Here is a 12984-nt window from a genome sequence, read left to right on the forward strand (position 1 = left end):
TGGGGTAGAAAATGTTGACACAGAGACATTTTTCGCTCTTTCCCACAATACTAGAACCAGGGGGCATCCATTGAAAATGCTGGGGGAAAGAATTAGGACTAATCAAAGGAAACACTTCTTCACGCAACGTGTGATTGGTGTTTGGAATATGCTGCCACAGGAGGTGGTGATGGCCACTAACCTGGACAGCTTTAAAAAGGGCTTGGACAGATTTATGGAGGAGAAGTCGATCTATGGCTACCAATCTTGATCCTCCTTGATCTCTGATTGCAAATGCCTTAGCAGACCAGGTGCTCGGGAGCAGCAGCAGCAGCAGAAGGCCATTGCTTTCACCTCCTGCAGGTGAGCTCCCAAAGGCACCTGGTGGGCCACTGCGAGTAGCAGAGTGCTGGACTAGATGGACTCTGGTCTGATCCAGCAGGCTAGTTCTTATGTTCTTATGAGTGTTGTATCATCAGAAGGCTAGGCCTCATGAGACCCCAGCTCAAATCTCACAAAGTCCACGAGGTGCCCTTGGGCCGGTCATTTGCTTCCGTGTTAACCTACTTGGCAAGGTTGTTGTGAGAATAAAATGAAAAAAAGAATGCCGCCTGTCTCTCACTCGGACCGTCATGGAAGAAAGGAAGGATCAAAATGGACTTAATAAATAATTGAGAGGTCGTTGGGATGTCAAACCTACTCCAAAGTAGTGATTTATTTATTTTGCATCAGAGGGCTACAATTTAAGGAAAATCTTTCTTGGCGGGAAGATGGAAGGACACTTGAAGGTTGGTGGATTTGGCTTGATAGCTCGTCTTTCCCCCCGCCATTCCAGGAGACCATGATGGACCACGCGCTGCGCACCATCTCCTACATCGCCGACATCGGCAACATCGTCGTGTTGATGGCGAGGCGGCGAATGCCCCGCTCGGCTTCTCAGGACTGCATCGAGACCACCCCGGGAGCCCAAGAAGGGAAGAAGCAATACAAGATGATATGCCACGTCTTCGAATCGGAGGACGTAAGCAAATTGCTTTGGGAGGAAGGGTCTGCATGACGGTCGTCCTTCCTTAGTTTTCCTTTTGAAGGGGAAACTGTAAGAAACTCTCCTTGATTGGGATTCACACCCACCACTCTGTGCCCATGTGATACAAAAGACCCACAATACATCTGTTAGCCAGCTAGCATGGTGTGGTGGTTAACAGCAGGTACACTCTAATCTGGAGGAACTGGGTTTGATTCCCCGCTCTGCCACTGTGGAGCTGTGAAGGCTTATCTGGTGAACCAGATTAGCTTGTTCACTCCAAGACATGTCAACCGGGTGACCTTGGGCTAGTCAAAGTTCTTTGGAGCTCTCTCAGCCCCACCCACCTCACAGGGTGTTTGTCGTTGGGGGAAAGATGGAAGGGAAAGGAGATTGTAAGAAGAAGAAGAAGAGTTTGGATTTATATCCTCCCTTTCTCTCCTGCAGGAGACTCAAAGGGGCTTACAATCTCCTTGCCCTTCCCCCCTCACAACAAACACCCTGTGAGGTGGGTGGGGCTGAGAGAGCTCTGAGAAGATGTGACTAGCCCAAGGTCACCCAGCTGGCGTGTGTGGGAGTGCACAGGCTAACCTGAACTCCCCAGATAAGCCTCCACAGCCCAAGTGGCAGAGCTGGGAATCAAGCCCGGTTCCTCCAGATTAGATACATGAGCTCTTAACCTCCTACGCCACTGTAAGCCCTTTTGAGTCTCCTTACAGGACAGAAAGGGGAGATATAAATCCAACTCTTCTTCTTCTCCTCCTTCCTCCTCCCTCTCCTCATCTTCTTCTTCCTCTTCCTCCTCTTCCTCCTCCTCCTCTTCTTCTTCTACTTCTGCAGGCTCAGCTGATCGCCCAGTCCATCGGCCAGGCCTTCAGCGTGGCCTACCAGGAGTTCCTCCGAGCCAACGGGATCAACCCGGAGGACCTGAGCCAGAAGGAATACAGCGACATCATCAACACCCAGGAGATGTATAACGACGACCTGATCCATTTCTCCAACTCGGAGAACTGCAAAGAGGTTCCTTTTCCCTATTGAGCTCTTGTTGTTACTGTGATGCTTGTGACAAATGCACATCCCTTTTCCCCTGACGGCTGACGGCGGGGACCACGCTGGGACTCCCTGCGGCATTTTGAGAACTCATTTGCGACTCTTTTAATCAGATGTAGTACGGAATTAAAACCTAGGGAGCTTTTTAAAAATCCTTAATTCATGCACCGTAATCAAGGCAAAAGTGTACCATTTTAGGAGGCAGGGTAATTTCTTTTGAATATGGAAAGCAGAGCTTTTAAAAAAAAAAAAAAAGAAGCATTTTTCTGGTCCTCATAGCTGCATCTCTTTGAAAGGCTAGACGTTCCTGCAACCCACATACAGGGTAAGCCAGCGGAGTGGGGAGAGTCTTTAGTGTGGAATGGAAACTGTGCAAATAGTCGAGGGTGCGGTCAGCTATATCTTTGGATCCACCAGCCCAAGCCAGCAGGGTAGAAAATGTCGACAGAGAGAAATGTTTCTCTCTTTCTCACCATACTAGAACCAAGGGGGCATCCATTGAAAATGCTGGGGGGAAGAATTAGGACTAATCAAAGGAAACACTTCTTCACGCAACGTGTGGTTGGTGTTTGGAATATGCTGCCACAGGAGGTGGGGATGGCCACTCACCTGGGTAGCTTTAAAAGGGGCTTGGACAGATTTATGAAGTCGATCTGTGGCTACCAATCTTGATCCTCCTTGATCTGAGGTTGCAAAGGCCTTAGCAGACCAGGTGCTCAGGAGCAGCAGCAGCAGCAGCAGAAGGCCATTGCTTTCACCTCCTGCAGGTGAGCTCCCAAAGGCCACTGCGAGTAGCAGAATGCTGGACTAGATGGACTCTGCTCTGATCCAGCAGGCTCTTTCTTATGTTCTTATGTTCTTAAGTGGAAAACTAGATTGTTGCTGCTGGAGGGAGGGATTTGAAAGTTTTAGCAGCAGGCTGTTGGGAACACCAGGTATTTAATAATCGGGAAAGTCGCATCGGAGGCGAAAGCTCTCTAAATGAGAAGGAAATGTCATAAGCGTAGCCAGGAGACGAGCGATTTTTATCTTGGCAGCCGCCACGCAGACCATGAGCTCCCCGTTTAGAGGTGAAACGGCGCCAAGGTGAAAGGGAGAAAAGCTTGAAAATCAACAAGCCAAGTGGAAATTGGATTTTGGATCAACAGTGGGAAGCATACATAAATGGCAACGTGCCGAGTCGCAGCGAAAGGAGGGGGGGGGGGAACACACCCAAAATGTACTTTGAATGCAGCTGCGGATGTTGTTCGTCAAAGCTGTGAGCGTTATAGGCAGGCAAACGACAAGCGGAGAGGCAATTCGGAATTACCCCGCCACGAAAACGGCAAAAGGAAAGGAACAGGCTGAAGCGTCCTGTGGAGATCGGGGTCATTTTCCTCAGAGATCAATAAGATTTCCGAGGTACAGATTTTCGAGTCTTGGAGTTCCCTTTGCCTGACTCTCAAAAGCTTCTGTATAGAGAGCCAGCGTGGTGTAGCGGTTAAGAGCAGGTGCACTCTAATCTGGAGAACCGGGTTTGATTCCCCGCTCTGCCCCTTAGGCTGTGGAGGCTTATCTGGTGAACCAGATTAGCTTGTGCAATACATGCCAGCTGGGTGACCTTGGGCTAGTCACAGTTCTTCGGAGTTCTCTCAGCCCCACCTACCTCACAGTGTTTGTTGTGAGGGGAGAGGAAGGGAAAGGAGATTGTCAGCCCCTTTGAGTCTCCTTGCAGGAGAGAAAGGGGGGATATAAATCCAAACTCCTCCTCCTCCTCCTCTTCTTCTTCAACATTGGAGAGCTGGTAGATAGTGTGGGTGGAGAACTCTGTGGGGAAAAGGGAGTTTTGACTCTCAAAAGCTTCCAACTTGAAAATCTTCCTGGTCTATAAGGTGCTCCTGGGCTTGGATCTAGCTCAGAGGTGGGATCCAGCAGGTTCTCACAGGTTCCCGAGAATAGGTTACTAATTATTTGTGTGTGCCGAGAGGGGGTTACTAATTGGTGATTTTGCCACGTGATTTTTGCCTTAGTTACGCCCCTCCTCTCAGCAGTAGCGCGCAGAACTGGAAGCAGTCTAGCAGGAGGTGCACCGGCGTGCATGGCAGCCTGTGCCTGCGTGCATTCGTTTCCCGCCCAAGGACCGGCACAGCGGCTGCGTCCTTGCCACAGCCCCGCCCCGGAATGCCCGGCCACGCCTCGTCATGCCCCGCCCAGCCCCATTGGCGCTACGCCACAGTTTGAATCCCACCACCATGGGAACCTGTTACTAAAATTTTTGGATCCCACCACTGATCTAGCAGTTCTACTGCAAACCAACATTTGAAACCTTCTTTACTGGGAAAGTGCCCCGAGACAACCCCAAGAGAAACGTTAGCGTCCAGTGGACCATTTGGAGAGACCAAACGCCACACACTCTTTGTATGTTTGCTGAACTGCAGGCAGTCTTATTTCTTTGTTTTCACGTTGCAGCTGCAACTCGCGAAACAGAAGGGCGAGATCCTCGGTGTGGTCATCGTGGAGTCCGGCTGGGGGTCCATTTTACCCACCGTCATCCTGGCCAACATGATGAACGGGGGCCCGGCAGCTCGCTCAGGGAAACTCAGTATTGGAGACCAGATTATGTCCATCAATGGGACCAGCCTGGTTGGACTTCCTTTGGCTACGTGTCAAGGAATCATCAAGGTACCCGCTTACTGTCCTCCGCCAGTTGGGAGAACTTGAATGAGGATATCGAAGAGATAGAAAAAGTGCAGAGAAGGGCAACGAGGATGATTGAGGGACTGGAGCACCTTCCTTAGGAGGAGAGGCTGCAGCGTTTGGGACTCTTTAGTTTGGAGAGGAGACGTCTGAGGGGGGATAGGATTGAAGTCTATAAAATTATGCATGGGGTAGAAAATGTTGACAGAGGGAAATTGTTCTCTCTTTCTCACAATACTAGAACCAGGGGGCATCCATTGAAAATGCTGGGGGTGGGGGGGGGGGAAGAATTAGAACTAATAAAAGGAAACACTTCTTCACACAACGGGTGTGATTGGTGTTTGGAATATGCTGCCACGGGAGGGGGTGATGGCCACTCACCTGGATAGCTTTAAAAGGGGCCTGGACAGATTTATGGAGGATAAGTCGATTTATGGCTACCACTCTTGATCCTCTTTGATCTGAGATTGCAAATGCCTTAACAGTCCAGGTGCTCGGGAGCAACAGCCGCAGAAGGCCATTGCTTTCACCTCCTGCATGTGAGCTCCCAATGGCACCTGGTGGGCCACTGTGAGTAGCAGAGAGCTGGACTAGATGGACTCTGGTCTGATTTGGCTGGCTTGTTCTTATGTTCTTATGTCTTAGAAAATGCCTCCTCAAGGGAAAAGAAATACCATTATAATTTGGATCTTGCCGCTGTTATATGTCTGGCAGACAGCGAATAAAGATTCTGAAAGAATTAGCGGGTTTTTGCAACGCTTGACCGCTGGTTATGGGTCAGTCAACACAATTTACAATACGATAACCTTTATCAGGCATAAATTAAGAAGCTGTTTATGATCTGACCAGAAACCATTCATCAGGGGTGGCAACAGATTGACAAAAGTTAAACAAATATCAAAAGCAAATAGAAGTCAAATATTCTATAAAATGTTATGATATGAAAAAACGGACAAGAGCATATATTTACGACGTTAAAAATATAAATATGTGTTAAAAGGCCCATGGTTGTATCTCTATTGAAGAATGTGCAGATACAGTGGAACCTCGGTTTTCGTTGTCTTCGGTTTTCATCGGTTTCGGTTTTCATCGATTTTTTTCAGTGAAAAATTGTGTCTCGGTTTTCATCGATTTGCCTCAGTTTTCATCGATTTGCAGAAAGGGGCAGGGGTTTGTGGAGAAAAATCACCCGGACAAAGCTGTTGCAGGCCGTGTCTGCAACTTGTTTAATGACAACGTCTTGCCCCATTTCAGACAAATCTTAAAGAGGCGTCAGAAACAGACCTCTTTGGACAGCTTTCTGGTGCGACATTGGTCCACTGGCTCTGAAGCTGGTCCTAGTGTTATTGTTTGTTACTGTTTTCAGCATTGAACACTATGTTTATTCACCCAAAAATGTGTTGTTGGTATGTTTTTTGGGGAGTGACTAGAACGGATTAATTGGATTGACATTGATTCCTATGGAAAAGTTTGCCTCGGTTTTCATCGGTTTCGGTTTCCATCGATTCTTTTCGGACGGATTACCAACGAAAACCGAGGTTCCACTGTACCTGTAAAAGAAACTTTGCAACTTCTTCAAGAAGAAAGCCAAGTTAGATGCGGTTGTAACCCCAGATTTGTCAGCGGAGTTGACATGAAGCAGCCAAGGGTGACGGCTGGTGGAAAAACATTAAACATTGCTCTAGTTAAGATCCATCTCTGTCCGGGGTTGTGGGTCAGTCCTCCTGATAGAGTCAGAGTTTGGAAGCTCTGCAGGGCGAATAATTGAATGGCAGACCACCGAGGAAGTCCAGCGCTGCTATGCAGAGACAGGCAATCCAAACCATCCCTTGCCTCGGAAAACCGTACGTGGTCCACCACCACAGGGCTGTTGTGGACAATCAACAACAACAACAAGCCTTTATTGGCATAAAATAAGCATACAAAATAAGCATACAAAATTTGCCCATTATTGCTCACAGTTATAGACACTGGCGCTAAAGTATATCCATGGTCCTTCTGTAACCATATAGAACATTCCTTCAACTAAGTTGACTCACTTGAACGTCATCGGATACTGACAGAAGCTAAAAGAATTACTGCTGGCTACATGTGATCATAATACATAAACATTGATTAGTATCCATCTAGACTTACGTCTGTTATTTTCAGCAGAAATTTTGCTACGTTCTCGCACACTGTGGGATCCATGTTGTTCAAAAGCATAGGTATCTTAAGAGCATCGGTTAGATTGTTATACAGAAATGGGATAAGTGCAGATTGCGACATTCTGATTTTTGCAAACCTTACACAATGAAAAAGGGTGTGATCGAGTGTCTCCACCTGACCCATATTGCATGGACATAGCCTCCTCTGTTTATCACTTTGTTGATATCTGCCATAAAGCAGCATAGAAGGCATTAGATTAAATCTGGCCAGCGTTAAAGCTCTTCTTAGTTTAGGGTTGGTGATCCAATGTAAATAATTGGCCATATGTTGTGGACAATCAAACGGATGCAAGATTCGTCGCTTGCACCCTGACATCGCTTACGCGGATAGGGTTTTTGAATGTGAGCCAGTTCAGGAATTATTGTGAATATTAGCAGACGTGGCTACAAACTGTTCCGCGTCCGCCGGACTTGCTGACACCAGGAATATTTGCAAGGACGTGCTAAAATCTCAAATGTGTCGCAGGGTCTCAAGAACCAGACGCAAGTGAAGCTGAACATCGTCAGTTGCCCGCCGGTCACGACCGTCCTGATCAAGCGACCCGATTTGAAATACCAGCTGGGCTTCAGCGTACAGAATGGAATTGTAAGGTTTTGTTGTTTTCTTCTTTTTAAAGTGTTGAGATGCGACAGGACCAAACGCTCCCCCCCCCCTCGCAGCACAAAACAGAATGGGGGCTCAACAGAGTCTTTTTCCTGATCTGTTGGACCCGTTGCATATTATCAGCGACCACAACATTACCTTGTGTGGATGCGGCCTTTGCAGATAGAACACCCCCGATATGATTTTTCCCAGCTTCCACCCAGTGCTTTCCAGTGGAGGTTGTATGCTCAGTTAACTCATTATGGGTACGGTCCTTGGGAGCTTCTGATGCCAGGCCGGTGAGATGATTTATTGACATATGACATGAGTCTGGGTCGTTGTAAAGTAGGTCCAGAAGAAATCTATGTCAGGAGCTGCAGAGCCTCTTGAATACCCCGGAGAAATCCATACTCGTTCATTATTTCATTTGTTATCGTCCAAAATCAGCCAACACCAACGTAAACGCACCAGCTAAACACAAAACAGACCAGTAATGTGTGCCCCTTTCTCTCTAGGAGCAGCAGTGGTGTAGGAGGTGAAGAGCTCGTGTATCTAATCTGGAGGAACCGGGTTTGATTCCCAGCTCTGCCGCCTGAGCTGTGGAGGCTGATCTGGGGAATTCAGATTAGCCTGGGCACTCCCACACACGCCAGCTGGGTGACCTTGGGCTAGTCACAGCTTCTCGGAGCTCTCTCAGCCCCACCCACCTCACAGGGTGTTTGTTGTGAGGGGGGAAGGGCAAGGAGATTGTAAGCCCCTTTGAGTCTCCTGCAGGAGAGAAAGGGGGGGATATAAATCCAAACTCCTCCTCCTCCTCCTCTTCTTCTCCTCCCCCCCCATTTTCTCTCTTCCCCTTTCTCATTTCTCTCTTCCCCTCTCCCTTTTCTCATTCAAACTCTTCCTCCTTTCTCTCCCTCTCCCTACTTTTCTCTCTTCTACCCATTCTTTCCCTTTCCCGTTTCTCTCTATTCCCCCTTTCCCTCCCTTTCCCCGTGTGAATTATCCTTGGAGATCCCTTTTAATTGGCTAGTCTTTTGACCCTGGGCTCCCTTTTTGATCGGGGTGCCGTTCAACGCTAGGGCTCTTTATTTCCGGAACGTGTTGGCTGGCTGTCATTTGGCGCCACCGTGTGGCCACGAGACATTTTTGCAATCTGGAAAAAGCTCTGGAGTTCATGCACAAGTTCAGAACAATAGACCCCTCCCCAAACTAAATTTGAAAAAAAAGGCGAATGTGATTTTGGGGTGCATCAACAGAGGCATGAACGTGTGATTGGTGTTTGGAATATGCTGCCACAGGAGGTGGTGAGGGCCACTCACCTGGATAGCTTTAAAAGGGGCTCGGACAGATTTATGGAGGAGAAGTCAATCTCTGGCTCCCAATCTTGATCCTCCTTGATCTCAAGATTGCAAATGCCTTAGCAGACCAGGTGCTTGGGAGCAGCAGCAGCAGAAGGCCATTGCTTTCACATCTTGCAGGTGAGCTCCCAAAGGCACCTGATGGGCCACTGTGAGTAGCAAGAGTGCTGGACTAGATGGACTCTGGTCTGATCCAGCAAGGCTCTTTCTTATGTTCTTATGACATCCAAATTGCAATATATCATAGTCCCGCTGTACGCTGCATTGGTCAGGCAAGCGTGGTGTAGCGGCTAAGAGCAGGTGCACTCTAATCTGGAGAACCGGGTTTGATTCCCCGCTCTGCCCCTTGAGCTGTGGAGGCTTATCTGGTGAACCAGGTTAGCTTGTGCACGCCAACACATGCCAGCTGGGAAAACCACACTTTCCCACCAGGCGTTCGATTGAGGCTAACCCTTCCTCTTTCTGGCCGGCCACCTGTTTGTATTTCATTCCAAACTCTTCGAACAGTTAGGAGCAGGAGATATAGTTTACCCGTTGCCTGTTAGTTGTTCATTGCTTAGTTAATGTGCATTTTAGTATAACTTTAGGCTCGTGTATGTATTTATGTAATTATGATGTTTGGTTTGCTGTGAGCCTCTCTGAGCCCGTGTGGGAGAGCGGCATACAAATTTAAACAAATAAATAAAAGCTGCAATTCTAACTGTGTGTGCAGTGATAGCCACACCATTTCTAGGCTGGAAAAAACCACACACCCGTCCTTTTGTTTCTGCTGGACGAGACGACGTGTGATTGTCTGCGATTCTCTCTCTCGACAGATTTGCAGCCTCATGCGTGGCGGCATTGCGGAGCGAGGGGGGGTCCGCGTCGGCCACCGCATTATCGAGATCAACGGTCAAAGCGTCGTGGCCACCGCTCACGAGAAGATTGTCCAGGCTTTGTCCAACTCGGTGGGAGAGGTGAGTTTCTGACCCAGCCTTTCTGTTGTTCAGACGAGGAAAGAGCTGCAAGATCTCGGTGGTTATCTTTTGTTTTTATTCAGTGGAGGGGAAAAGTCACGCTGTAGAAAAATCAACAATTAATCCAGTTCGCTGTTGGCCTCTTGTAGAAACAGATCCCTGGAAACTCCTTACTCTGTTTTGGAGTGTTTTGACTGGAGTTTGTTGTTAAAGTAAGGTGACCAGCCGTCCCGATTTTCGCGGGACACTCACGCTTTTGCACGATGTGTCCCGCGTCCCGCCGGGCTTTGACATTGTCCTGATTAGGCAATGTGCTCTTGTGGCCGCGCGCACGCACGCACACAGGGAAGTGCCCCAGAAGGCACTGCGGCAGCGCAGGAGGGAACGCCTCCCGCGCTGCCGCAGTGCCTTCTGGGGCGCTTCCCTGTTTCCTGACAGGGGAGCGCCGCCGCAAAAGGCAGTGTGCTCATGCGGGTGTGTGCGCGCCCCGCTTTTCAATAGTAAAAATCTGATCACCTTATGTTAAAGGTAAATTAAAATTAGCTTTTGGGGTGGCCCACTAGGGCCTTCCGGCCTTGGCTGTCCTACCCTTAGCTCAGCATATTTTCTGGTTGTTTTGACAAATGTCCCAGGCCTCTAAGTGTACCTGTTTGCAGGAAACGGCTTAGTTCAGATATCATACAAAAGGTGAGTGCAGTTGTCTTGTTGCACACTAAGGCCCCTTCCGCACATGCAGAATAATGCACTTTCAATCCACTTCTACAATTGTTTGCAAATGGGTTTTGCTATTCCGCACAGCAAAATCCAGCTGCAAAGTGCATTGAAAATGGATTGAAAGTGCATTATTCTGCATGTGCGGAAGGGACCCGAGTCATTCAGATGCATCAGACCAAGAGGTTTCATTTGATTCCCAACTCCTCCACCTGAGTGGCAGAGGCTTATCTGGTGAACCAGACTAGCTTGTGAACTCCAACACATGCCAGCTGGGTGACCTTGGGCTAGTCACTGTTCTTCGGAGCTCTCCCAGCCCCACCCACCTCACAAGGTGTTTGTTGTGGGTGGGTGGAAGGGAAAAGAGATTGTGAAGCCCCTTTGAGTCTCCTTACAGGAGAGAAGAAGAAGAAGAAGAGTTTGGATTTATATCCCCCCTTTCTCTCCTGCAGGAGACTCAAAGGGGCTGACAATCTCCTTGCCCTTTCCCCCTCACAACAAACACCCTGGGAGGTAGGTGGGGCTGAGAGAGCTCCGAGAAGTTGTGACTAGCCCAAGGTCACCCAGCTGGCGTGTGTGGGAGTGTACAGGCTAATCTGAATCCCCCAGATAAGCCTCCACAGTTCAGGCGGCAGAGCGGGGAATCAAACCCGGCTCCTCCAGATTAGATACACGAGCTCTTAACCTCCTACGCCACTGCTGCTGTTTGGATATAAATCCAAACCCTTCGTCTTCTTTTTTTATTCCTAGATTCACATGAAAACAATGCCTGCCGCCATGTTCCGGCTGCTCACGGGCCAAGAGACCCCGCTCTATATCTGATGCAAGGCTGACCTCTCGCGCGCAGAACTGAAGGCGCCTTTTGGAGGAAGCGGGTTCGAATCGGCTCCTTCGCGCTCTGGCAGCGTACTCCCGTACGTTTCTCTGGTTTATTACAGTTCTGTTGCCAAACGGTGAAGCCATTCCCACAGACGATAAGCCACTATGTCAAAGGCATTTTGCCGCCACCAACCGCCCTTCGTCATTGACGCTTCCAGACATAGGACGCAACGCCCCATGAACGTCTCCAGGGTCCGATACGCGACCGAGATCCATTCTCCCACGGATTGTAGAACTAGTTATCTGTCCCAGCGAGAGGAAGCGAATGCCGGCTTTCCTCGGGGTTGGGGGCGGGGAGGGGGGGTGACATTGAATGTATGCAATTCCAAACGGGCGGGGGGTGACGGTTTGATCTTCGTAGAAAGGGGGGGAAGGTCCTGTTGTAAGTGGTATCCTTTCTTGACCAGTGTAACGTGTTTATATGAGATGTGACTGTACTGTGGAAAAAAAAGGGAAATTGGGTACAAACGGGCAAAAAAGAAACTTTGCGACGACGTGCCACATTCTGACTACTGAATGCCCTGCTGAGAGGCGGCGTGTTAAATCTCTAGATGACTTTTGGTCTCCTTGCTACGAGTCCACAACACCTCCGTTCACTACGGGCGGTCCGCAGGTCAGAGGTTGAGGTGTTTCCGCAGACGGCGTTTGGTGGCCACTGTCGAAATCGTCCCGCTGATGAAAGGGACGCTGCGCTCGTAGCAAGATGAAAAGAGAGGCTGCGGTACCTGTTGGCGTTTTGCTGTCTGATGTTCCCTCTGTGAGACCTCGACCTCAAAAAAAATGAAGAAAGCTACCCCGACGTGATGGAAGACCTTGCTGAGCACTAACAAAAATCCTTAGGGGAACATTAATTCCATAGCTCTATAAGCCATGACATTGCCAGTCACTCTAGGAGGAATTCAATGCTGAACCACCAATAAATGTGGAGTAATAAAGCAACCCTGCCTTCCGTGGTTTCTTTTGTGGCAGCCGTGAGCATCTCTCTCTCTCTCTGTGTGTGTGCTGTGTGAGTTCCAACTGCGTCACTGGAGTTCCAACTGCTTTATATACTGCCAGCGTGGCGTAGTGGTTACGAGCAGGTGCACTATAATCTGGAGAACCGGGTTTGATTCCCTGCTTTGCCACTTGAGCTGTGGGGGCTTATCTAACCAGATTAGCTTGTACGCTCCAGCACATGCCAGCTGGGTGACCTTGGGCTAGTCACAGTTTATCGGAGCTCTCTCAGCCCCACCCATCTCACAGGGTGTTTGTTGTGGAGGGGGAAGGAAAGGAGATTATAAGCCCCTTTGAGTCTCCTTGCAGGAGAGAAAGGGGGGGATATAAATCCAAACTACTCCTCCCTCTTCTTCTTCTTCTTCTTCTTCCTCCTCCTCCTCCTCTCAGGTGGCCACAGGAGGGCCACCTATATCCTTCATCGGGGGGGGGGGGGGGGAAAGGAGATTGTCAGCCCCTTTGAGTCTCCTTACAGGAGAGAAAGGGGGGATATAAATCCAAACTACTCCTCCCTCTTCTTCTTCTTCTTCTTCTTCCTCTTCCTCCTCCTCTCAGGTGGCCACAGGAG

At 49.1% G+C, this 12984-nt stretch overlaps 1 protein-coding gene across 3 annotated transcripts in view; it reads left to right on the forward strand.

The window, feature by feature from the left end:
• The window catches only part of APBA2 (amyloid beta precursor protein binding family A member 2), a 107831-nt gene extending 95469 nt beyond the window's left edge, over window positions 1-12362 (forward strand). For all 3 annotated transcript variants that reach the window (XM_048481763.1, XM_048481765.1, XM_048481764.1), the window contains 6 exons: window positions 815-1000; window positions 1844-2023; window positions 4502-4714; window positions 7403-7522; window positions 9693-9833; window positions 11295-12362. In XM_048481763.1, the coding sequence (XP_048337720.1) occupies window positions 815-1000; window positions 1844-2023; window positions 4502-4714; window positions 7403-7522; window positions 9693-9833; window positions 11295-11366 (912 nt within the window). In that variant the 3' untranslated portion in view covers window positions 11367-12362. The remainder of the gene's footprint in view (window positions 1-814; window positions 1001-1843; window positions 2024-4501; window positions 4715-7402; window positions 7523-9692; window positions 9834-11294) is intronic.
• Window positions 12363-12984: the final 622 nt, after the last annotated feature.

The sequence above is a fragment of the Sphaerodactylus townsendi genome, linkage group LG17 (assembly GCF_021028975.2).
Source record: "Sphaerodactylus townsendi isolate TG3544 linkage group LG17, MPM_Stown_v2.3, whole genome shotgun sequence".
NCBI lineage: Eukaryota > Metazoa > Chordata > Lepidosauria > Squamata > Sphaerodactylidae > Sphaerodactylus > Sphaerodactylus townsendi.